Source organism: Nelumbo lutea, chromosome 5, assembly GCF_056320005.1.
Source record: "Nelumbo lutea isolate HS-2025 chromosome 5, American lotus-T2T, whole genome shotgun sequence".
NCBI classification, from domain to species: domain Eukaryota; kingdom Viridiplantae; phylum Streptophyta; class Magnoliopsida; order Proteales; family Nelumbonaceae; genus Nelumbo; species Nelumbo lutea.
This window is the reverse complement of record NC_142688.1, coordinates 5,275,300-5,301,975: the sequence shown is the minus strand read 5'-3', so window position 1 is coordinate 5,301,975 and position 26,676 is coordinate 5,275,300. Positions and strand designations below refer to the sequence as shown.

At 41.2% G+C, this 26,676-nt stretch overlaps 1 protein-coding gene across 2 annotated transcripts in view; it reads left to right on the top strand.

Moving 5' to 3' along the window:
* TOR (target of rapamycin) overlaps positions 1 to 26,676 on the top strand; it is a 140,732-nt gene that overhangs the window by 86,268 nt on the left and 27,788 nt on the right. For both annotated transcript variants that reach the window (XM_088945163.1, XM_088945162.1), the window contains exons 34-43: positions 322 to 431; positions 510 to 683; positions 759 to 824; positions 11,843 to 11,911; positions 12,004 to 12,114; positions 12,464 to 12,604; positions 12,712 to 12,840; positions 12,962 to 13,127; positions 13,217 to 13,431; positions 19,708 to 19,914. In XM_088945163.1, coding sequence (XP_088801289.1) covers positions 322 to 431; positions 510 to 683; positions 759 to 824; positions 11,843 to 11,911; positions 12,004 to 12,114; positions 12,464 to 12,604; positions 12,712 to 12,840; positions 12,962 to 13,127; positions 13,217 to 13,431; positions 19,708 to 19,914 — 1,388 coding nt within the window. The remainder of the gene's footprint in view (positions 1 to 321; positions 432 to 509; positions 684 to 758; positions 825 to 11,842; positions 11,912 to 12,003; positions 12,115 to 12,463; positions 12,605 to 12,711; positions 12,841 to 12,961; positions 13,128 to 13,216; positions 13,432 to 19,707; positions 19,915 to 26,676) is intronic.

The window sequence follows — 26,676 nt, the reverse complement described above, 5'->3', positions numbered from 1 at the left end:
TTGGTGCAGTTGATCCTCGGCCTATTCCAACACACTTGACTATTTGTTGTTCCATTACAGTAATTCACATCCAAAGCTCAGGGCAATACAAAAGAACTATGTCATCTTAGATCTGTTTTCAATTTTACTTTCTCTTTAGCTAAATTTTAAGGTACTAATGTATAGTCTTAAACATACCCTGGGTGTTTTTTTAAGGCCCATGGTTAGTATATTTTGACAGGAATACAACAAGGTAGTAATGCTTCACATCCTGGTATATTGAAACCTAGGGGGTTTCTTATATTATTGCTGCTTTGTTATCATTGCATTAATATTTTGCAGGTAGGATGCGATGTCTTGCTGCATTGGCCCGCTGGGAAGAGCTTAATAACCTCTGCAAGGAGTTTTGGACCCCAGCTGAACCTGCAGCTCGGCTGGAAATGGCTCCAATGGTTTGCTTTTGCTTTCTGAACTATTGCAAAACATGCTTACTACTTTGTTTATGTATTTATATAATGTTGTTAACACAGGCTGCTAATGCTGCTTGGAACATGGGTGAGTGGGACCAAATGTCAGAATATGTTTCACGTCTGGACGACGGTGATGAAACCAAGCTTCGGATTTTAGGAAATACCGCTGCTACTGGTGATGGAAGTAGCAATGGTACTTTCTTCAGGGCTGTTCTGTTAGTTCGTCGAGGAAAGGTAATCATTTATCTTATAACCTCTGATGAGATGTTTGCAGTATTTATGCATATTTTCTTTGCTTTCTTATTTCAGTATGATGAAGCAAGGGAGTTTGTAGAGAGAGCTAGGAAGTGTTTGGCAACAGAGCTTGCTGCACTGGTGAGATAATTGATCCTACTATATTTACTTTCTTCAGCATTTTGAAAATCCCTCCTAATTGCATTTTTCAGTCGTTTAGCATATCAGATAGAAGCCTCCTTGCAAAATTTATTTTCTGGTCAATGCAAATCTATTTTCTGTTTTACCATTCACCATCTCCAAGGCACCTTTATCTAATGGGTAAAAATTGATCAGAAGGACAAATTCTCATAAAAACATGCACCTATTTCCTTTACAAGTGCCATACTTACTGTTATATCACATCTCACCCAATTGCAAGATAAAGTTGAGGACAAACTTATATTGAAACTTAATTGTTAGTCTGTATATTGCACTATTTTGTAGCTCACCACATTAGTAGTATGTGTTGGGGTCCCAGTCCATATGATGAAGCCTCAGGCCCATACCCCTAACCAGCCCACATTGCCTAATGAGGCCCACGAGGAGCACATCATGATGAAAGAAGCCAAACGCCTGCCCATTCGCTTTATGTACACAAGTAAGACACGTCAGCCATGAACAGTCCCATGCACATTTCATGATCTCCTTGTAATCTTTATAAATATCTGAGAATAAACGAGTAGGGCAGACCTGGCTTAATCCATTTTCCTTCTCTTAGTAGGAGGTTAGGGTCTCCCTCAAAGAGACCTCTGCGTTGGGCAGTATCCCATCAAGTTGGTATTAGAGCTGTCGTTAGGTAGAGAAATGACGAACACGAGATCCTTAGCAATGGAGGGTCGAATCAATAAGATCGAAGAAGAGCGTCACAAGGTGTTAGGGGAGCTGAAAGACTTGAAGGACTCCATTTCGGTGGTAGCTAGCCGGAGGTTGTCCCATTCCAACCTGCGCGAAGGGGATAACGAAGGCTCTAGTTACTCCGGCCACTCACACGCAGGTTCCGGATTCGGGAGGATGGCCAAGTTGGTATTTCCCTCGTTCTCAGGTGAGGATGGCTTCGATCCATTTGGAGGGGGAGGCCATCCAGTGGCTACATTGGTATCGACGTCCTAACCCCTAGATTGGGTGGCTGGAATTTACAGAGGCCCTCTGTCATTGTTTCGAACCATCAGGGTTTGAAAACTTTGATGAAGTTCTGTTGAGACTTAAACAATTGGGGATGGTGAGGGAGTATCAGAATGAGTTTGAGAGGTTGGCTTCTCGGGTTTACAGATGGCCTGAATCGGTGTTGGTGGGAGCTTTATTAGGGGGTTTGAGGGATGAGATCCAGTGTGAAGTGAAGGCCCTGCAACCGGTCACCGTAAATGCGGCAGCACATTTGGCCCGTCTGCACGAAGAAAGACTGAATAAACTTAGACGGGTGAATAAACCGGTTCTGACCGTACCAATCATCAAGACTCCCCTGACTAAAACTGAACTGGGTCCCTCCAAACCGATTGAACCGAATGGTTTACCCCTCAAGCGTCTCTCCTGGGCGGAGATGCAGTGACGCTGCGAGCGTGGACTCTACTATAACAGTGATGAAAAGTTCGGGCCCGAACATCGTTGCAAGAGACCTCAACTGTTCCTATTAGAACCGGAGGATCCAGAAGAGGAGGGTCTCGCAGTTGAAGAAGGGACCCCGAAAACTGAAGAACCTATAGAACAGGTGTTGGAGATTTCCCTCCATGCCCTGACTGGCTCATCCTCACCTCGAACCATGAGGCTGAGAGCAGTGATTGGGGGTAGCCCGGTGTCTATATTGGTGGATAGTGGGAGCTCTCTAAATTTTGTTTCAGAGCAGCTAGTTGACTAGTTCCATTGCCCGGGGCAAGACTTTGATCTAACGGACACAAACTCTGATCTAACCACCACTATATTGGTGGATAGTGGAGCCTGTACCGGTTTTCTCAATCCATGTAGCTAACAGACACGAACTCTGTTGTGATGGGGTTTGTAAAGCAGTGAAAATCAAGGTGCAAGGGCACTTACTCCAAGCTGATCTTCACCCATTGGAGTTAAGGGGGCCCGATGTGATTTGGGCATGCAGTGGGTGATTGGGCCCATCTAACCATGACTTTCACAACAGATGGGCAGAGTTGCACTCTTCAAGGCCTCGACCTAGGGCCTGCATTGCAAGAAGAATTCGGCCTAACAATCAAGCCAAGCCACCATTTCTCCCCACTTGTCATCTCTATTTGGGAGGTGATCCTGTGGGGCCCACACTCAACTATTCCTCGGGGTTAGTAGGCCTAGGAAGAGATCCCACGAAATTATCCAGATTGTTGTAGGCTTACCAAGATGTCTTCTAAGAACTCATGGACCTCACCCAGAAACGGGACCAAGACCATAAAATTCCCATATTGCCTGGGGCAAGACCAGCCAATGTGAAGCCATACCGTTATCCCCATTTCTAGAAGTCTGAAATTGAAAACATTGTAGCTGATCTGAAGAAGAGGCAAATGATACAACCCAGTTCCAGCCCGTTTTCCTCACCTATCTTGCTGGTTAAAAAGAAAGACGACACATGGAAATTGTGTGTTGATTACTGGGCCTTGAACTGTATCATAGTAAAAGACAAATTTCCCATACCAGTAATTCACGAGCTGTTGGATGAATTAGGAGCTGCAATGGTGTTTTCCAAATTAGACTTGAGGGCCGGATACCACCAGATCCGGGTACACCCGGAGGATGTGCCGAAGACGACATTTCAGACTCACGACGGGCGCTATGAATTCTTGGTTATGCCCTTCGGGCTAACCAGCGCACTATCCACTTTTGAAGCTTTAATGAATGATATATTTCGGCCCTACCTCAGGCGGTTCGTACTGGTATTCTTCGATGACATCTTGGTTTATAGTGATAGTTGGGATTCTCATCTACAACATCTGAAAGTTACCTTGGAGGTCTTGAGGCAACACCAGCTTTATGCCAAGAAAGACAAATATCTATTCTACCAGACGGATATGCACTACCTCGGCCATATTGTCTCTCAAGGCCGGGTTAGAGCGGAACCTGACAAGATTGAAGCCGTGGTTAACTGGCCCATTCCAAATTCCATATGGGTTCTTAGGGGGTTCTTAGGCCTAATTGGTTACTACAGACGGTTCATAAAAAATTACGGCTTGATAGCTGGCCCACTGATCCAACTACTCAAAAAGAATGCTTTTTATCTGGAATGACCAGGCCCAAGCCGCATTCTAGGACCTCAAACAGGCCTTGTCCACCCCACCCACTCTTGCCTTACCAGACTTCTCTCAAGAGTTCGTAGTAGAATGTGATGCATCTAAGGCCAGAGTGGGGGCAATCCTTATGCAACAAGGTAGACCCCTTGCCTACTTCTGTAAGGCGTTGTCTACCCAGGCCCAACTAAAGTCTACCTATGATAAGGAGCTGATGGCGGTTGTCCTTGCGGTGTTGAAATGGCGATCCTATCTGTTGGGACATTCCCTTGTCATCCGTACCGATCACCAAAGCCCAAGCACTTGTTAAAGAACCAGTGCACAGCCTAGCTCAACAGAAGTGGTTGTATAAGTTGTTGGGGTTTGATTACTGGGTGGAGTACAAGCCCGGCATATCAAGCAAGGCGGTGGACGCTCTGTCCCACATCCTTGAAGTTTTCATGTTGGGTGAATCCTGTCCCTATTTTTCTACATGGGTCAGGCTCAAGGAAGAAGCCCACCTAGACGAAACCATTCAGAAGATTGTTCAGAGGTTTACAACAGATCCAGTTTCAGCCCCAGGGTTCTACTTAGTGGGGCCAGATCTCTTCTTTAAAGGGAGCCTAGTGATTGCAACCCAATCAAAGTTTCTCCCGGAGTTACTTCAGTTGTTTCATGGTTCTTCCTTGGGTGGCCATTCGGGAATACTCCAGACCTATCACCGGGTAAGCCAGCACTTGTTTTGGTCAGCGATGAAGAAGGCCGTCTAGCAGTTTGTAGCACAATGCCCTGCTTGCCAACGTTACAAATCTGACCATCAAACCCCAACAGGATTGTTGCAGACTCTCCCGATTTCGGCTCAAGTATGGGAGGATATCACCATGGATTTCATCACGGGACTCCCAACTTCCATGGTAAATCAGTGATTATGGTAGTAGTATGGGGTGGCAATGTTGACCCTAACCCTTTTGACCCACCCAACCCACCCGCTTCAAATCCCACTCATACCCACCCATTTCAACAGTGGGTTATATGGGTCAAGTTACCCATTAGGGTCAAGGAAAAGAGGGTCAGGGTGGGTTGGGTCGAGGATACCCATTGGGTCAAAAAGGGTTAGGGTCACTTGGGTAAGGAGAGGGTCGAGAGAGGGTAAGACCATAAGAGGAGAGAGTCGAGAGAGAGTTGCTACAAGAGTTAAATTGTTGAACAAAGATCTCTGGGTTTTTCTCAGTTCTCAGTCTAACGAACTTCCACCATTGAAGATTAACCCATTATTTAATTTCAGATCTTTGCTCTTTGTTCCACTAGTCATTAGATCAAGTGCAAGATCGAAAGGTGTTAGGGTTTCAATCCATTCGCAGTTCTTTGTTCCACCATTGAAGCAAGATTGTCCTCTTTGCCATTGAAACAAGTTTGTCCTCTTAGCTTCAATGCCATTGTTTCTCAGAGTTCTCAAATCTCAAGTCGCGTGTACATCAGAGTTTTGGATAGGTAAATCTTTTGACATTGCTCAACCTTCATTGATTATTTGCCTCCCATAGTCATATTGTTAAATAAAAAAGTTGAACATGAAACATGTCTGAAACTTGTCCCTGTTGCATATATTTTGCGCCAAAAGTGCCCAAAACATATATTTACTCTCCAGTGGACACAGAAAGATCCCCATTGGTTAGGTGGGATGATTCATGGCAAGTTGAGTCATGGGCTCATGGGGATCTCTTTGTGTTGGACGACTGTTGGAAGAAAAAGATAAAACAGAGAAAAGAACGAAACGGCTACAAGGCTGCCGGACTGGATCAATGAATGTCTCCCTTAACTTGGTGCTTGTAATGGAGCTTCATTTATTAAACACCACAGATTTACAGTATAGTCTAATGCAAATCCACCCAGCAAGTATGTCTTCAGTTTGTTCTTTTATCAAATATCTAATGGCCGCTTGTCTTCCCCTTATATCTTGTCTAGAGGTGATGGTTCTAATTAAGTTGGGTTGAAGTGAGTTTCCATTCCTGATTACTTCATTTCTTTTATTTTGTCTAAGCTTGACGATGACTTGTCTGAACTTGGATTCTGAGGCTGCCATGCGCCCATGCCCATTGAACATGGTCACTGTTTTATGACAATCTTATCTAATATCCAGCACTGGACCCCACATCACTTCTGTAAATTTAAATTAAGGTCCACGGCATTGACTGATTGTTAATTAAATTGGATCAATGGAGGTCACATCTTCTACTATTCTGCACAAGTCCATTCTCATAACAGTTGTATTATTATAATTTATAGCCTCAAATCCGCTGCTCTATTCAAACCACTCTGAGTCCTGTTTCTAAATATTAATTTCCCTGGTTGTTTATTCATTATAATATGGTTTGGTAAAGAAATTTTCAGTCAACACCATGGGATGGTCTCCAATGAATAAAGAATATTGGGTAGAACAGCAAAGTTTCAGCAGACTTTTTGAGCTTAAACGTGACTTTATTTATAAGGAATTATGTTCAGAACTTTAAAGAATAATGATAGAAACATTCATTTGGAATCATATTCTAGTTAGCTGATTTTTGAGCCTATCACTCTCCATTCTAGGAGGGTGGGACACCTGAGTAGCTTACCCCAGGTTGGAACACATGGCAAGTTATATGGCCCCAAACTATGTTAGAGGTCTTGTGTCTAAGTAGCTATGAAAAGTCCCTAGTTGTCATCAATGACCCCTGATCTCACTCTTTCGATTAAAATAACATTAACATTATACACCAGAAATGCCACTCTTCAACAACTTCAGCTTTTTAACTACTCTGATACATATGGTTTATAACTTTAACCCAGCACAGACATGACAAGACTTGATCATACACTACAATATGAAATATGTATTTTTTTTCTCTTTGTCATACACCTAAATTGTCTGCATAATTTTGCATTTTCTTCATTTGTCATACATTTTGTCTAAAATGTCAGAATGTTATACATTTTTTCTGATTTTTTTTTCTGCAAAAGTTATACACTTTTTTTTATAATTTTCTATTTTTTTTTGCATTTTCTACTATTTTCTGCATTTTTCTGGTATTTTCGGCATTTTCTGCTATTTGTCTGCATAATTTTTTCAATATTCTGGTATTCTCTGCCATTTGTCTGCAAATTTCTGGTGTTTTCTGCATTTTCTGTAATTTTCTGGTATTTTTTTGCAATTTTTTGCTGTTTTTGGTATTTTCTGGTATTTTCTGCAATTTTATGCTTTTTTCTGGTATTTTCTGCATTTTTTTTTGCAATTTCCTGGTATGTTTTGCTATTTTCTGCTGTAATTTTCTGTTATTTCTGAAAATTTCTGCAACTTCCTAGTATTTTCTGGTATTTTTCTGCAATTTACTGGTATTTACTGCAATTTATGCTATTTTTATGCAATTTTCTACAATTTTTTGGTATTTTCTGCATTTTCTGTTATTTCCTGATATTTTCTGTAATTGCTGCTATTTTCTACTATTTTCCTGCATTTTCTACAATTCTCTGTTACTTCTTTGCAATTGTCTGCATTTTCTGCAATTTTCTACATTTTTTGTGAGATTTCTGCAAAATTTTCTGATTAATTTCCGCATTTTCTGGAATTTTCTGTTATTTCAGCTATACGGGTCAACCCGACCTGTTTATACCACATGGCAATCTCAAGAGGGTTGTTTCTCTCAAAAAGTTGTTATATTTCGGGTATTACGAGCGGACACGACCTATTTCTACCATGTGGCATCATTTAGAGGCGTTTCATCAAAAATGTTATTTTTGGATACATGGGTCGATCTGACCCGTTTATACCACTTGACTAGACCTGTTCATGGGCCGGGTGGCCCGACGGGCCGGCCTAGCCCGGCCCGGCTCCCGGACGGGCTTGAGCATGTGTTTTAGCCCACGGGCTTGACCTCGGGCCTAAAAACCCGAGCCCGACTAATTTATGGGCGGGCTCAGGATTTTTTTAAAAAAGCCCGGCCCGAGCCCGACTCGACTCGACTTTTCCTAAACTACCTAACCCTAACCCTAAATACTTAATATTTTTCTTTTCATTCTCCTTTCTCACTCACACTCTGAGAAGCGGCTCTCATTTCTCCCTCTCAACTCTCAGAACCGGTGAACCCAACTGCACTTGCGAACTTAGTCACCGACGGCCGACTCCACCAGAACTAGTCATCTCTCTCTTTGGCGGTGACCTCTCTCTCTCTCTCTCTCTAGTTGGCACCATTTTCATCTTCCTTCTTCTCATTCTCAGTTCTCTCTCTTCTTAGAACTAGCTCTTCTATCTTCTTAGTTCTCTCTCTTGCCGGCGCCACCTGAACCCAGGCGCACCGTTTTCATTCTGCGAATTCAGGCACCGGCGGTTGGCACCACTAGATCTAGATCGTCTCTCTCTCTCTCTCGAGCGGTGAGCTCTCTTTCTCTCTCTCTCTCTCTCTCTCTAGCTGGCACTGTTGTCATCTTCTATTTTCTCACTTTTTGGGTGTCTATTCTCACTCTCAGACTCCCAGGAATCGGCGAACTCAACAAGCACCATTCTCTCAGACGGCACCGACGCTTAGACTCCCAAGTCGGGCTTCGGGCTCGGGCTCGGGCCCGGACTTCGGGCTTTTTTGAGGGCCGGGCTTGGGCCCAAGTTTTAGGCCCGTTGGTCGGGTTGAGCTTGGTCTCGGGCCTGAAAATTTTATGTTAATAAAGAGCAAAAGCCCGGCCCGAGCCTGGCCCGGCCTGACCCATGAACAGGTCTACACTTGACAATCTCGGGAGAGTTGATTCTCTCAAAAATTATTGTTTAGGGTATGTGGGTCGACTTGACCCGTTTATGTATTTATATGCGATGGTAGGTGGGTTAGTATGAGTGAGGGTGGGCAAGGGTCATATGAATGGGTCAAGTGGGTTAATATGGCTGGGTCAGGGTTAGGGTGGGTTATGACCCTTTAACAAGCATTGATGATGGGTTGGTGGGTCAGGATGGGTGGGTTGGTATTCAACCCTTACCCAACCCAACCTAACCCACCCATTTGCCACCTTTAGTAGTAGTGGAAAGATTAACCAAATACAGCCATTTTATTGGGTTGGCGCACCATATATAGCGGCCCAAGTAGCACACACCTTTGTTAAAGAGGTGACCCGACTGCGTGGAACCCCATGATCCATTGTGATGGATAGGGACCCGGCTTTCATGAGCCGCTTCTGGACTACATATTTTAAAGCCCAGGGGACTCAGTTGAACCACACCACCAGTTACCACCCACAAGCCAACAGACAGTCTGATGTGGTTAACAGGTGCTTGGAAACTTATTTGAGATGCTTCACGGGGGAAAGGCCCAAACAGTGGATGAATTGGCTTCCATGGGTCGAGCTGTGGTGCAATACCACCTATCACTCATCATTGGGAATGAGCCCATTTAAGGCACTGTATGGGAGGGAACCACCTCTTATACTCCCCTATGAAGTTGGGTCGACAGCAGTGGCGGAAGTGGAAGAAAAGCTACAACAGAGAGATGAAGTTTTGAAGTCTTTGAAGGAGCATTTGAACCGGGCCTAGCAGCAGATGAAGGGCCAGTATGACAAGAAGCATAGGCCGGTGACCTACCAGGAAGGAGAGTTTGTGTTCCTGAAACTTTAGCCCTACCGCCAAGTGTCAGTAGCCCATCGGAAGTGGCCTAAATTTGCACCTCGGTTTTTTGGGCTCTTTTGGATAGTGGGCCGAGTAGGAGAGGTGGCATACAGATTGGATCTTCCGCCATCTTCTCACGTCCACCCAGTCTTCCATGTTTACCTACTAAAGAAGAGCATAGGATCTCACTTGAATGCTAGCCCCACATTGCCTGAGTTCGGTGAGGAGGGACGCCTGCAGCCTGAGCCTATGGTGGTTCAAGATCTAAGGTGGGTAAAAAGGGGCAAAGCAGTGCACAAGGAAGTCTTAGTGGTTTGGAAGCACCTGCCTGAGGAGGATGCATCCTGGGAAGACTGTGACAATCTCAAGATGTTTCCAGGCTTCAACCTTGAGGACAAGGTTGTTTTGAAGGAGGGGCGAGTTGTTGGGACCTCAGTCCATATGAAACCTCAGGCCCATACCCCTAACCAGCCCGGGGACTAGACCATATTGCCTATAGAGGCCCATGAGGAGCACAGCATGATGAAAGAAGCCAAACGCCTGCACATTCGCTTTATGTACACAAGGAAGACATGTCAGCCATGAACAGTCCCATGCACATGTTGTGATCTCTTTGTAAACTTTATAAATATCTGAGGATAAACGAGTAGGGCAGACCTGGCTTAATCCATTTTCCTCTTCTCTTAGTAGGAGGTTAGGTCTCCCTCGAAGAGACCTCTGTGGTGGGCAGTGTCCCATCGGTATGACTGAAGATTTGCAGGAACAGGTTGCATATGATCTATACTAGAGTTAATTTAATTCTTCTGTTTAACGGAAGTGAAAGTTGGTATGTCAACTGCTTTCACATTCTTCTCCAACTATTAGACATTTTCATAAGAGATAGAAAGCTAACCCATATAAAACAGGCCAGCTAATGTTGGGGAACTTGAACTTTGAAGAAAGGGTATATTCTCGAGTTGGAATATTTACTTACAGGAAAGCATGCAGTCTTTTCTATTGTTTATTCTGTCCTCGTACAGGCTCCCTTTTCTGAGCATGTCTGGATTCCTTTGTTTCTTTTCTGAAGTTCATTAGTTTATTATGAGAAAGATAATGAAATTAGAAAAGTACATGTGGCTGTTTGGTGCAACAAGTGCTTTTATAGCTCTCTGATTTAGTATAATCTTGGGGGTTAAGGGGCCCCTTGGTTACAGCTGAAGTGGCTGCACTGAATGACTTATTTCTTTGTATTTTAGCTTACAAAATACCTAAATAAAATAATATTAAAGGGCATAGCAATCAACCTAATTTCTACCTCAGTCATTAATGAGTTCACAGCCTCCTAAATAAATTATTCGCTAAAAGCGAAAGGTGCAAAAAAAAGCGCAAGGGCCATTTGGTTCCCGAGGCACAAGGTGCAAGGCGAGGCGTGCGCCTTTTTGAAGCAAGGTGCAAAAATGCAAAGAAAAAAACTTAAAAAATAAAAAAAATCAAAAAATTTAAACAAAGGCCAAAAATTCAAATTATTATAATATTAAACTAATTATTAATTAAAAATATAAACTTAAATTTTAAACCTATTATCTCAAATTAAAATACATAAACTTAACATGTTGACGGCGCACCTATTGAAAATACTCTGCCTGGGACCTAGGCAAGGTGCATACCCTAAAATGCACCTTGCCAGTGTGCCTAGGCCTGCCTGAGGCACGCCTTTTAAATCATTGGCTAAACAAAACAATAGGTCATTCAGTGTAGCCATTTAAATGGTTATCAAATAGCCTTCTTTTGCTGAATTTCTTATGCTGTTAGTTTGAATATAGTCTTTTTTTTCTTTTTCTTCGGGTACTCCAGTGGCCTTGTTTTGAGTGCTGCTCTGCTTATCTTACATCATCATCATCATCATCCATGCCTTATCCCAACTATATGGGATCAGCTACATGAATCCTGTTTTGCCAGTCCGTTCTATTTAAAGCCATATCCACTGTTAAGTTATTAGTGCTTAAGTCATTTCTTACTACTTCTACCTATGTCCGTTTTGGTCTACCCCAACCTCTTCTAGCCCCTTCAATGTGTAACAAATCACTTCTTCTAACTGGCACAGTTGGTAGTTTAAAAGGTTCTCCAGGATTGGACATGCATCTTGCAGCTCCGTATTTATCAAAATCCTGATTGTTGCATCTTGTCTTGTTGTGTTGTGTTGTGGTTACTGGGTTTATCTTGCCTGGAATCCTGGCGTTATATAGTTCATATCTATTAAGAATTTAAGAAATATTTCTGTGGCTATTTAGATGACTAGTGGGTTCTTTTTTATGATTATTTCTTAGGTTCTTGAGAGCTATGAACGGGCTTACAGCAACATGGTCCGTGTTCAACAACTGGCAGAACTAGAGGAGGTTGTTTACTTCATCCTATTCATGACACCTTATTATCATGCAATACTTAGACTATATTTTGGGAGTGAAAGCCTACTTTCAACGTATTACAGGTCATTGATTATTGTACTCTTCCAGCGGGAAACCCTGTTGCTGAGGGGCGACGAGCCCTTGTTCGTAATATGTGGACTGAACGGATACAAGGAGCAAAGCGGAATGTTGAGGTGGCTATGCTTGTGTTCTACATATTGGTTATATTCATCAAACTAATCATTCAACCAAAGTAACCAAGTCAAGTATCTTATTGTGGAAGCAGAGTAATTGTAGTTGTGATTTGTGCATGCTTGTCATTGTCAACTGCTATAGTTGCATATGAACAGATTGAATAGGCAATCTTAATACTCAGCTGATTAATATATGCATCTTTGTGACTACATGGTTGGCCTTGTTTTTTTTTTTTTTTTTTCCTAATAGTTTTGCCTTGCTAAATAAGTTCTCTCAGCTGCATCTTGCACCTTCTGCATCAGCATTCTGGTCTTTCCTTCAATTCCTTCTCATATTTAAACTGTACAGGTTTGGCAAGCACTTTTAGCAGTTCGAGCACTTGTGCTCCCTCCTACAGAGGACATTGAAACTTGGTTAAAATTTTCTTCTCTTTGCCGAAAAAGCGGCCGGATAAGTCAGGCTCGATCAACTTTAGTTAAACTCCTACAGGTAAGGAGTATAGGACATATCTACTTACACACAAAATGTTGCATTCAGATGTTGGTGTTAGCTCCTACTTTTTGCTTGAGTTCTCATTATTTTGTTTAAATGTTCAGTATGACCCTGAAATTTGTCCACAAAATTCATCTTACCATGGACCGCCTCAAGTCATGTTGGCATACTTGAAATACCAGTGGTCTCTTGGGGAGGATTCTAAGAGAAAGGAAGCTTTTGCAAGGTTGCAGGTATGCAATGCATTTCTTCTCTTCTAAAACATGTAAAATTCCACTTTCTGCTGACTTTTTTTTTTCTGGTTTTTCATTGACAATGTACATTTGATGCATCATCACAATCTGCCTGTCACAGGACCTTGCTGTAGAACTTTCTAATGCAGCAAACATTCCAACAGGAACTGCAAATGGGTTAATTAGTGCTTCAAGTCCAGGTGTTCCTCTGGTTGCACGTGTCTATCTAAAGCTTGGAACTTGGCAGTGGGCACTTTCTCCTGGACTAGATGACGATTCTATACAGGGTAATCAACACTTTGGTTTCCATTAGTCTTGATTCTTTTTTTCCCTTCGCATGCATTTCTTTCTAATTATAGAATATCTTGATGTTCAGAAATCCTTATGGCATTTAGTAATGCCACTCAGTGTGCAAAAGATTGGGCGAAGGCATGGCACACATGGGCACTGTTCAATACAGCAGTGATGTCTCACTATACTTTAAGAGGATTCCCTGCTATTGCAGGACAATATGTTGTAGCAGCTGTTACTGGATACTTTCATTCTATAGCATGTGCTGCCACTGCTAAAGGAGTGGATGACAGCCTACAGGTATCTGTTTTGCCTGGTTTAGGAGCATGTTCAAATTTGTAACTTCGCTTAGGCTGAGGCTGTCCAATTTGTCTTAACTGGAACTGAGAATGCCAGCAATTGAATGCATGAATATGCTGTGCATTTTTCCTATGAGTTACTTGCTCCCTAAAAGCACTTTGGATCTGCTACAAATATGGCATGTATAGCACGTTACATTACCCAATCAAGACTGAACGTAGGAGTGTGCTGTACTAGTTACTTGTAAGGATGAAGGACATGTTCACTCTTGATTGGGTTACATAGCCTGTTGTACACATCTTGTTTATAGTATATCTTTGCCTCCCTAAAAGACCTAAAAGTTTCAGCGATTACTTATATACTTTATTGGAGGAGGCTGTATACTGCATGGCTCATGATTATGCTTTATTTATGGGCTATAGTTCATGGAATTAAATAACCTTCTATTGTAAAGGGTTGCAATGTGATAATAATAATAATTGGCTCGACTCAACTCAACGTTAATCCCAACTATTTAGTATAATGTTTAATTATTCTTTGAATTGTCTTGATTAAGAGAACATATTGAGTTTTTTTCTTAGCTTTCAGAACATTTTCTATGGATTCCTTTTACTAGTTGCCATTGAACTTATTTACTGGTTCTAGTCTACTGGTGGTTGTAACAGCTATATTTAATTCCATTCATCATATATAATCGAAATAAAATATTGATATGCATCAATGGATATGTAATAGCGGACATTGTTTGGTATAATAGTAAAATGTTGAGCTGAATTATTAGTGGAGTTAGGAGACTCTAATAAGGCTGAATTATTAGCAGCTATACTAGGTATTCAGATTGCAGATCAACTTGGTGTGGAAAATCTACTGATTGAAGGAGACTCTAGAGTTGTTGTGGGGTGGTTTGCAGAACGGGACTCAGTGGTTAACAAGGAACATAAATATTAACTTACATTGGGTGGCCAGGTTGGAAAATGCATTGGCTGATAATCTTGCCAAACAAGGGATTCAATAGAAAGCATCTATTCTGGGCTGTTTTGTAATGTTGATCCTTCTAGTGTCTTGGTGTAAACTTCACTCTATAAGGAGAGGTCACACCTCATGCCTCTGCTCGGGATACTTGTAACAATCTTCATATTTTGCTAATAAAATTGTTCTTCAATTATCAAAAAAAAGAAAGTAAAATCTTGGGCTGTCAAGCATGAAAAATGCAGGATCAAGACATCAAGTCTGAGAAAAGCCAATTTGTTAAGGATCTCATGCTATACCATAGCATATAATTAAGATTTAGTGTGATGTAGGTTGATATTTTCAAGACAAGCATGAAGAGTATCGACAGTTGGCTAGTATCCTTTTAATGTACATTAAAACATTATTGCCATCAATGTAAAGAGTAACCTGCGCTTCTATTACTTGTAATGGGTGCTTAACAGGGATATGTGAGTTTGGTCGGAGAATGCCCATCTTATTTCTTTGGATGGTCACCCAAGTCCTAGGAGCTATAACAGAGCAAATCAGAGTGGGAATCAGTCAAAAGATCCAGTGACAGTTGGAGCGAAAATGCAGGCGGAGGTAAAGTCACCAGAAAGTTTAAAGGTGTATACTAGGATGAACACAGAATTGGGTCAAAAGCATAGTTTTCAAGGCTCCTTGGCTTGCCTAGGCGACCACAGGGTGCCCAGGTGCCTAGGCGATGGAATCTGAAAGCATAAAATCTAAAGATCCCTTCTTCTCCTAAGCTATACTAACCAACATACCAGTATACTACCTATTATCAATAAAACTATTCAAATGAATAACTAACTAGAAATTTCATATAAAAACATAAAAATGGCATCACAAATACATCATTTAAATAGTGCAAAAATACAGGAAAAAATTTAGAAAGTTGAGGCGCAGCCCTGTTGCAGAAGCTGAAGAAATGGAGCCTAAGTTTTGTTCCCAAAAGTATTTAAAAAAACTAAGAAAATAAAAGAGTAATAGGACCATTTGAAGAAGGAAGAGGAGGCGGTGGAGCCCCTGTTTTGTTTCCAACAATATTTCTTAAAAAGCGTAAAAAAAAAATACAGGAGCACAGGACGACTTAAAGAAGAAGTCGTCCTGGAGGTCCCGGATGACTTGGTCGGTCTTCTCTGTCTTCTCTTCTCACTCATCAGTCTTTTCTGTCTTCTCTTCTGAGTTGCAGTTGTTGGTCTTCTCTTCTCATAGTTCCAATAAAAGAAGAATTATCTTACTAAAAAAGTTAGTAATATGAAAACCATTTTATTTTATGTTAATAAAATAAAAGCAACCAATAAAAGGATATAAATATATATGGGCATTCAAAAAAATGATACAATACATATAGGTAATATGAAAACCATATTGGCGTTAGGCAAGGCGACCTTTAAAAGTCCCCTAGTCGCCTAGGTGCCTGATTAGGTGTCGCCTTGACAATTATGATAAGGATGGAATTAACAACGAGGGAGAACTTTCTAAACATTAGAGATTGGAACATCATAGGTTTGAATGGCACAAGGAAAAGAATCAAACCACAAGTGGAAGTATATGGTCTAGGTTTGGCATTGCCACCATTTTACGCACTCTCAGGAGGTAGGTTAATTATGTGGGACAAGGATGTACTTGAAAACATTGGAGAGCTGATAAGAAGTTTAAAAAGAAGGATGGATTTGTCTGGGAGCAGCTTTTTTATATTCAAGACTTGTGGGAGGATTCATGATGTATTTCAGGGGATTTAATATTACCAGGTATGCTTATGAATTTACTAATCCCAGCCAGCACATCATTACTAGTAGGAAGTTCAATCTCTTAAAAAATTCTTGTGAGCTCAAGGAATTTCTCATGCTAGGGGCCTCTTTCACATGGTCTAATTTAAAGAGTAACCCATTTTTCTTAAAGATGCACAAATTCTGTTTTACAATTAATTGGGAAGAGCATTTGCCACAGGTGATATGTAAAGTCTTGCCTAGAACTATTTTGGATCACTGTCCAATCCATCTGGCTGAAGAAAAATTGCTATATAGGCTGTCACCTTTTAGGTTTGAGAAAATGTGGTTAAAACATCATTCCTTTGTTAGTAGTGTCAAGAGGTGGTGGGAGGAAGATAAGAGTAGAAGGAAGGCAGAAAGGACATAGGTTCTACAAAAAAAAAATGTAAATCTTGAAAGGAAGGCTAATGTAGTGGAACTAAGAGATTTGGGGGAGAGTATAGGAGGAAAAAGCTTTGATAGAAATGAAAATAGAGGGAATGGAAAGTAAAGAAGAGACAGGACAAATTATCATAATAAGAATGTTGAAAGACAAGAGAGTTGAAGGATGAATTAAATTTGATATTAAAAGGAGAAGAGATCAAAAGTCAAGATGCAAATAGATAAAGGAGGGAGATGGGAAATCTGGATATTTCCACTGGTTGGCAAATGGTAGGAAGAAGAGGAATCAGATCTATATTGGTAATAAATGGAAAGGTCTTTGAGAATGAAGAAGAGATTGAGCAAATATCTGTGGAACATTTCAACGCCATTTACAATAGCAACGGTTGGATTTGCTCCATTGCAACTTTGGTGGCCAAGGTTTAAATCTTGGAACAGCCTCTCTGTATGTGCATGGGTAAGACTACGTACATTTGTCCCTCCCCAGACACCTTGCATTGGCAGGAGCCTCATGCATTGGCATTTGGGCTGCCCTTTTACCCTCTTCCAGATTCTTAGAAAAGGGTATCAAATTGCCCAAACTTGATATGTCAAAATCCCGGATCCCCCAGTCTCAGGTTTTTTTTTTTTTTGGTTTTTTAGCATGACTTTTATGAATTGTTGGATGTATTTAAAGAGTTCTATGGAATGGGGAGAATAAATAAAAAAATGAATGCAATCTTCATAGCTCTAATTCCATACCCTAGAGAGTTCAAACCAATCAGATTTGTAGGGATTCCTCCTTACAAGATAATAGCTAAATAGAGTCCTCTCTTTAATATTGAAGAATGCTCTTCCAAATTTGATCTACAGAATTGAGATGCATTTATTCATGATAGATAAATCATGGATTAAACCATTTATTCAAACCATTCAGCCATGTGTTGGAGGGAATTCTTGGGTGGTGACGGGATGGTTAAACATTAGTCAAGGATCATGGCAAAACTGATTAATATTTGGCTAGGGAAGTGGGAACTACCTTTTCGTGAGTTTGAAAGTCAAAAAAAAAAAAAAAAAATTTAGCTACTACAAGTGTTTTAGAAACACCTAGGCATAGACGTAAATCAATAGTTTGGATGTGTTGCAAAGAAAAAGTCCAAATATTTGCCTTTCACACAATGTTTGGGGAGAGGTGGCAGCTACCACGCAAACCATAATGACTATTCACTAGTTGAAATCAATTGAATCGTTCAAGGGACTTCTTAATTGAGGACATCTACAGGAATTGGGGAGAGGTGGCAGCTACCACTTCCCTAAAACCCATTGTACAGGAACTTTGCTCCCCACCAACACAACAAAGGATGGAGTTGAACTTTGATGGGAATTCTAGAGGTAATCCAGGCCCTTCGGGTATAGGTGGAGTTTTCTGAAATGGAGTTGGCAGAATTTTTGCTATGTTTTCAGGGCCAATAGGAGTGGGATACTTGTTGAGAGAAGAAGTGATGACTTTGCTTCAAGGTGTAAGATATACCAAACAGTTGGGGTTACACAAATTTGAGATAGGAGACTCCTAAATTGCTAATTGTATGGTTGCAGTCAGGTTATTTCGGAGTCTAGACACATAAGCAGTTGATCATGTAAACCCTTGGCATAATAAGGGAGATTGGTGCTTGTTTCAAGTGGACAAGAAGGTCAGCTAATGGACTAGCTGATACCTTAGCCAAACAAGGGACTGTGAGGGAGAATTTCTTCTGTGCAGTGTTATAATGAAAAGTTACCCTGGGCTCAACACCCTATATTAGGGGTTGAACGGTTGTATCTTGATATTTCTTTAATGAAGTTACCGTTTCCAACCAAAAAAAAAAAAAAGACTGATAGACGCATGGTCCACTAATGTTTAAATAGCCTTATATCCATTGCTTATAGCCCTATACACTAGTAATGGTATGTGAACTTTTTAACAAGAACACAAGACATGGCTAAAACGTGAAGCACTAGCTTCCTGAAGTGATCCATCTCAGAAAAAGTGTGAAACACATTCAAGTTGAAAGGAGTTTCATAGCCTTCAACTGATGAATACTTGAAGAAGGCAAGAGGCACTTTGGCAAATTGCCTTAAGCTTGAGGTCCTAGATAAAGTGAAAGAAAAACAAGTTAGGAGCTCCACAAGCTGCACTCACTTGATTAGATTGTTACACACTTACACTTGCACCTATGTCAGTGTTTCACTATGCTCACTAACACCATTCACTCTGTTGGCTTGCTCACTAGGCTTCCTTGCATTTAGGCTCAGTAAGCTAAGAACAAGCCTGGGAGTCTTGCTCTTATATTACAGAAGTCATCCTTATGCAATTTTTTTGAAAGATGAAATATGGGATTTCTATTAGTAACAAAAAAGGGAGGGATGGCCATCCTTATCTAATTCCCTTGTGAGAATTTGAGGGTCGATTTCTAGTCGGCCTTTATCTATTGCCCTTATGGGAATTTGAGGACTAGTTCACATTATTCTTTATCAAGTTTTTATTTTATTTTATCTTTTTTTTTTCAAAAATTGCTCCTTGATTTGTTTGGTTATGTGTTTTGACTTGCACCTTGCACTTGGGGTGTTTGGAAGCCCTTGTGCTTTTGTTGCATGTTTAACTTTTAAAACACTAGACGATGCAATGGCCAAACAAGTGATAAATAGGGTCAGCATATTAGGGGACAAATGTCTAATCACTGATTGTAACCATTAGGGGAAGTGACTAGGTAGCAGATGTGTAATCACTGATTGTAATCATTAATGAAGTTGAACTATTTCCAATAAAAAACTCCAATTAATACTCCATACAGGGTGTCAGTTTGGATGTTAAAAGTGGATTATGTGCAAATATGGGGTGCCAAATGGTTCAAAATGGCATCCTGTGTCTCTGTATCTGTATGTGTGTGCCCAATAAATAAACATGCATGCGTACATGTGTGTGTCAAAGGATTTATCCTAGATAATGGAGTGTGTGGCATGGAAAGTTGGGAACAGTGGCATTTTGGTGTATATGTCTTCTCCATTACATCAGTCTCATTTTTCATGTTCCATTTTCTAGACACATTTATTGGATGTTCTAATGTGTGTCATTTCTTACAGTTTTGTATGTTTTGTTTGTTTTATATAGGATATTCTACGACTTCTCACATTATGGTTCAACCATGGAGCAACTTCTGAAGTTCAAATGGCATTGCAAAAAGGCTTTGCACATGTTAATATTGACACATGGCTTGTTGTTTTACCTCAAATAATTGCAAGGATACACTCAAATAACCATGCTGTGAGGGAATTGATACAATCACTTTTGGTGCGCATTGGACGAGCACATCCACAGGTTTGCTTTAAATGGTTTCCTTTGGATTCCTTATCTAGTTTCTCATAGGATTATCCTTTGGAATACTTTGATAGTTTTGATCAAGTTCATAGGTAGGGATGGTGATCATGGGCCAAGCTGGGCCCAGGCCTGAAATATAAACCTGGGCCCATGTTTCTGGGTCTACAACTTTAGATAGATTATGTTAAATGCATAATATTTTTTGTTATACTTTTATAAAATATAATGTTATAATTTATAAAGTATATGTATTTAGCCTGAAATAGACTTTATAAATAAAGAAAACAAGAGAAAATCAGATCTGGAATAAAGGGAATTGAAGGTAGAAGTAGAGAGAAGAAGAACAACGAAAATGAGAGAAATAGGGTTCATGCAGAGGGAGATTGAGAGAACCATTACTCCTCTGTGCTGTCCTTTTATTAAAGATATAAAAGAATATGTAATTACAATTTTACCTCCTACATAATGGCATAAAATCAATACTGCATATTCTGTCCTGCCAGCTATATAATTTCTAACAATATAGAATAGCATGCACACACACACACACACATGGTGGGCCTGGCCAGGTTAGAAATGATCCACCCCTATTGATGCAGGGACTGAAAGCAACCAGCAAACAAGTTAATTCCAGGCATCTTTGGGGCCCAAAACCCCAGGCCCTCTCTAGGCACTTCAATAGAAATCAGCAAATGAATTAATTTCAACTAGATTCTCAAAGTTTATGGAGAACAGAAAGCTCTCAAAGTAGAATATCAGGGGTATATTTGTGATTTTGTCCTTTGGGTTATAGTCTGGTCTGGTTCCAAGTACGGGTTAAATAATGTAATCATTAATTAGTAGAGTCTAGATGTTAATTGGGTGAGATCTAATCTAGTCATAGGTTAAATATCATAATCATTATGTTCTTGGTAATGAGTTAAATATGGTGATCTTATTGTCTCTAATTGTATTCTTTGAAAGAAAGTGTACAACATTTATACACAAAGACAACACCTCGACCAAAAAGGAAAAAACCAAAGCACCAAAAATCAAAAGATACTAACAAATTAGTGCAATTTGACCAAAAATCAAATAATACAATTTCCATTAGTGCAGGACTAAAATCAGGGAAACTGTTTCAAGAAAAAAATGAAGATAGAGAACAATTAGTGTAAACATAATGGTGCTGAATGAGAAGAAATCTGCTCTTGGATTGGTAGGGAGCAAGTGCAGGTTGTTTCTATCCAGAGTCGGAGATGGAAGAGATGGCGCCGATTCGATCTGGATCATGGTCTACGGCTTACTGCTACTTTTGTGGTGCCCAAATGTGATCCATTCCATTGGGGACCTGTGTGAGCGTTTCATTGCAACTGATGATGCGCCGACAGAGTTGGCTACTTGCGAGTGGGTCCATATGCAAGTGCGTGGTGGGAGCCCCATCCTGGAGAAGGTGAAAATTGCGGCGGGTGAAGTTCTATACACAGTAAGAATCTGGCCGGATTGCCTTCAACTAGAAGATGGAGACAAGATAATCCGGGAAAAGACGAATCCTACCATAGGGGTGATCCTGGGTCGGAAATCTCAAGGACGCCGGTGCTGGAAGGAGAGAACTATACCAGTCAAGTGGGTAGCAAAGACTAGTCCTATCAATTCCAGCGAACTCCACGGGTTTTGGCGGGAGCTGTTCCTAACCTTGAGATTGGCGGTAATGAGGACCATCCAATCAATAGTAATGAGGAGGGCCATCCAATCCCTTTGCATTTGGACAACTAGGATGTAGAAGAGGGAACGAAGGCCGAGGAAAACTTTCAAATCTTAAACTATGGGGGAAAAGGAGGGATAGAGGTAAAGAAGCTGAAAGAGCTAATCAAAATATGTCTGACAAAATTACAAGGGGAATCTTCGGGCCGACAGGTGGTAAGTAAGGATTCAAGGATAACTTTAGGGGAGAAAGATCAGACGGATGCGAAGGTTGGGATGCAGGTAGGTGAAAAGAGAACCCAGGCGGTCCACCCGAATACCCATCTGACCCAAATGAGAGTGAAGAACACTTCGGGAGATCAGCCCTGATCCCCCTAGCCCTTTACCTGCTCAGTCAGATTCTATCCGGTTCAACCTTGGTCCTGTGCTTGATTGGGGCTTCCGGTCTTTCTCAGAAGGCCCTGCTGACGGCCAAACTGAGATGGAGAGTAGAAGTGTGGGGGATGATGTCAATGCTTTTCTTCCTCAAGGGGGACTGCTGCCAACCCTCCAAGGGTCTTCGATGATTCAGACTAAGAGTCAAGACCTTGCACTATCAAGGCTGAATGAAGAGATAATGGAAGTGACGCTGGTTGCGGTTGTGGTGAACTCAGAAGACGGAGATAAGAAACTTATCCCTTTGTGTCCGGATGCGATTGAAAGGGAAACTATTGCTTCTATTGAAAGTTCAAGGGTGGGAGGGTTACCAACTTTTCAGCAACCAAATAAAATAGGAAAGCCGGAGGAAGCTCTGTCATCATCTTACTCCTGGGTTACACCGAAGCTCTTGGGGTTGGGTAAATTTCTAGGGATCTCTTTGGAAGGTATGAAATCGGAGACAGTAAAATATCTAGAAGAAGTGGAGCAATGGATTATGGCTGAAAGAGGTAAACTGGCGGCTAGGAAAAGAGGGGGGGTGCAGTCAAAAAGAAACAGAGAATTACTGAGATTGACTTTGGGGCTAAATGATAAGGCGGGGAATAGTGGGGGATCTTCGAGGAGCCATAAGTAGTTGCAGGGAGGAGTGGATTTCTGTATTTGCACCTATTTTTTATGGATTTAAAAATTCTGTCTTGGAATGAAAGGGGTCTAGGGTCGGGAAGAAGAAGATTGTTGGTGAGTGATGCAATTAAAAGATCAAAGTCACAAATAGTGTTACTGCAAGAAACTAAATTTGAAGTGGCGGAGGCAGAAGTAGTGAGGAGTGTTTGGGGGGGGGGGGGGTGGGCCAAGTTAGATGGAGGGAAAAAGCAGCTAGGGGTACTGCGGGGGGCCTATTGACTCTCTGGAATCCTCTGATCTGTAAGCTGGTTTCCTTCAAAGTTGGGCAATTTTCAATTTCAGTGATTCTGGAATCTGTGGATGGAAAGCAATTTCAGATAGTTAATGTCTATGGACCTTCAGTTGCTGGGTTGCACACAAATTTCTGGGCAGAATTGGCTGACATGATCCGTGTGTAATAGGTGGTGATTTCAATGCTACCCTATCTTCAGAGGAAAGGAATTCAGGAAATAGAAGATCAAGGGAGATGAGCTTGTTTGCTGAATTTATTAATAATCTTGAGCTGCTGAATCTTCCTTTAATAGGAGCTCAGTTTACCTGGACAAATAATCAAGAAATTCCTTCACTGCTAAGGCTGGACAGATTTCTTGTTTCCTCAAATTGGGAGGAAATCTACCCAGATTTTAAACAGCTGGCCCTCCCTAGACCAGTTTCAGATCATACTCCAATTCAGCTTGTTTGTGGGAATAGGGAAAAGGTAAAGACTCCTTTCAAATTTAACAACTCCTGGTTTGAAGAAGATGGTTTTTTATCTCTGTTGAAATCAGTGTGGAATGATCTCCAAGTGGAGGGGACTAGCTCTTTTATCCTTGCGAAGAAGTTGGGAGCAATTAAGGAAAGGGTCAAGAATTGGAAGGCAGAAAAAGGTTCAGATTTTGAAGCTGAGAAAAATAATTACTTGAAAACAATTTCAGAAATAGATAAGTGTTTCGGCTGCTGCTACAGTAGTCCGAACAGGAAGAGGAGAAGAAGAAGAAGAAGAAGAAGAAAAGAAGAAGAAGGGTCTGTCGAAAATCTGATGGTTAACCCATCTAGTCGACCCCCTTAATCTATATTAGATTCTAATAATGTTTACAAAGACAGAAATGCCCTACTTAAGTGTGGCGCAGAGTAACTGTAATAACACTGCCACATAAGCAAGTTACTTAATAAACAGAAGAAGACTAAACTACCCCTATTTGGCACATCCTAACACTCCCCCTCAAGCTGGAGAATATTTGTCATATAATCCCAGCTTGTTACATAGATAGTTCACTTTCCCTGAGCTTAGAGCTTTTGTAAACAAATCTGCCCACTGGTTATTGGAGCCCACATGTTCTGTATTTATCTCTCTGGCAAGAACCTTCTCTCACAAAGTGGCAGTCAACCTCTATGTGCTTTGTTCTCTCATGAAAGATAGGATTGGATGAGATATGTAGTGCAGCTTGGTTGTCACAGTACAATTTCATAGGTTTATCCATGTGAAACCCAATTTCTTGTAGGAGATTCCTCAGCCACACTAATTCACAGGTAGTGTGAGCCATGGCCCTATATTCGGCTTCAACACTGCTTCTGGCTACAACTGTCTGCTTTTTACTCTTCCATGTCACAAGATTTCCTCCCAGAAATGTGCAATAGCCTATAGTAGATCTTCTGTCACTCACTAAGACTGCCCAGTCTGCATCTATATACCCAACTACTTCAAGTTTTCCTCCTGGTTTATATAATAGCCCATGGCCTGGAGCTCCTTTCAGATACCTCACAATTCTAAGGACTGCATCCCAGAGAGGTATACAAGGATTCTGCATGAATTGGCTCACCACACTGACTGCAAAGGAGATGTCGGGTCTCGTGATAGTCAAATAGTTCAGCTTTCCCACTAGTCATTTATACCTTCCAGGATCTTCAAATACTTCTCCTGTATCACTGCTCAACTTAACATTTGGTTCCATAGGGGTCTCAGTCGGTTTTGCACCTAACATCCTGTTTCTTCCAATAGATCAATGACATATTTCCTTTGGCACAGATTCACACCTTGTTTTGACCTGACAACCTCTATTCCCAAGAAATACTTTAATGTTCCAAGGTCCTTTGTTTGAAAATGATTTTGCAGAAATACCTTTAATTTGCCAATCCCCAATTTATCACTACCAGTGATGACAATATCATCCACATAGACTACTAATAAAATCTTCCCAGCTTCTGAGTCATAGCTGAACACTAAGTGATCAACCTGGCATTGCTTCATTCCAAAACTCTTCACCACTTCGTTGAACTTCCCAAACCAAGCACGCGGAGATTGCTTCAACCCATAAATTGCTTTCTTCAGCCTACACACTTTACCACCCTCCCCGTGAGCAACAAACCTAGGTGGTTGCTCCATATATATACCTCCTCCACTAGATCACCATGGAGGAAGGCATTCTTTATGTCAAGTTGAAGGAGAGGCCAATCATACATAACTGCCAAGGAAATTAAGACACGAACGGAACCAATTTTAGCCATCAGAGAGAATGTCTCCATGTAGTCCACACCATACAACTGTGAGTAACCTTTAGCAACAAGTCTGGCCTTCAGACGCTCCACACTACCATCTAGCAAGTATTTCACAGTATACACCTATTTACAGCCCACAACATGCTTCCCAGGTGGGAGAGTAGTAAATTCCCACGTTTGAGTATGTTGAAGAGCAGAAAGTTCCTCCTCCATCGCCTGCCGCCATCCAGGTGAACTAAGAGCTTCTTGAACATTGTTAGGTAGAGAAATAAAAGGCAAAAGTGAAACAAACTGGCGATGTGAGGCAGAAAGACAAGATAATGAAACAAAATTGGTGATGGGATGGAGTGTAGAACTACGCTTACCTTTTCGTAAGGCAATGGGTAGGTCAAGATTTGAAGGTTCAACAATAGGAGCCATGAGAGGATCCGCAGATGAGGTAGAAGCAGGAGGAGGGGCCAGTGTCGTTCGATGTGTATACACTTGTCGGATCGGTGGTCATTCAGTGGTGACATGCACTGGATGAGGAGATAAGTCTACTCCAACAACACCCTCTGGAACTGAATCACTGACAGGAAGAGGAAGAGGAGGCAAGGGTGAGGACAAGGGTGCTTCATGACTGGAGAAGAAGGGGACAGACTCAAAAAAGGTGACATCAAGGCAGACATAGCACTTTCGGGCAATGGGATTATAACACTTGTACCCTTTTTGAGTCCGAGAGTAGCCAAGCAAGACACATTTAATTGAGCGTGCATCTAGCTTGTCTATTCCAGGACTCAGATTATGAACAAAGCACACACAACCAAAGACACGAGGAGTTAATGGAAACGGAGATAAAGTGGGAAACAAGATGGAGAAGGGGGACCGACCATGAAGAATAAAAGAGGGCATCCGATTAATGAGAAAACTTGCAATGAGTACAGCATCACTCCAAAACCATTTAGGAACATGCATGTGGTGAAGCATAGACCGAGCAATTTCAAGAGATTATGAACAAAGCACACACAACCAAAGACACGAGGAGTTAATGGAAACGGAGATAAAGTGGGAAACAAGATGGAGAAGGGGGACCGACCATGAAGAATAAAAGAGGGCATCCGATTAATGAGAAAACATGCAGTGAGTACAGCATCACTCCAAAACCGTTTAGGAGCATGCATGTGGTGAAGCATAGACCGAGCAATTTCAAGAAGATGACGATTCTTCCGTTCAGCCACCCCATTTTGTTGAGGGGTGAAAGCACACGAAATTTGATGAATAATGCCATGTTGTTCTAAATACTGTTGAAATGCAGTAAGAAAGTATTCACAACCATTATCTGAACGGAGAACTTTGATTGGAACACCAAATTGTGTGCGTATTTCAGCATGGAATTTTTTAAAAATGGAAAATAATTCACTTCTTTCTTTCATTAAGTAAATCCATGTCATTCTTGAACAATCATCAATAAAGGAGACAAAATACGTGTACCCATTGTAAGACTATTTTGATTGGACCCCAAAC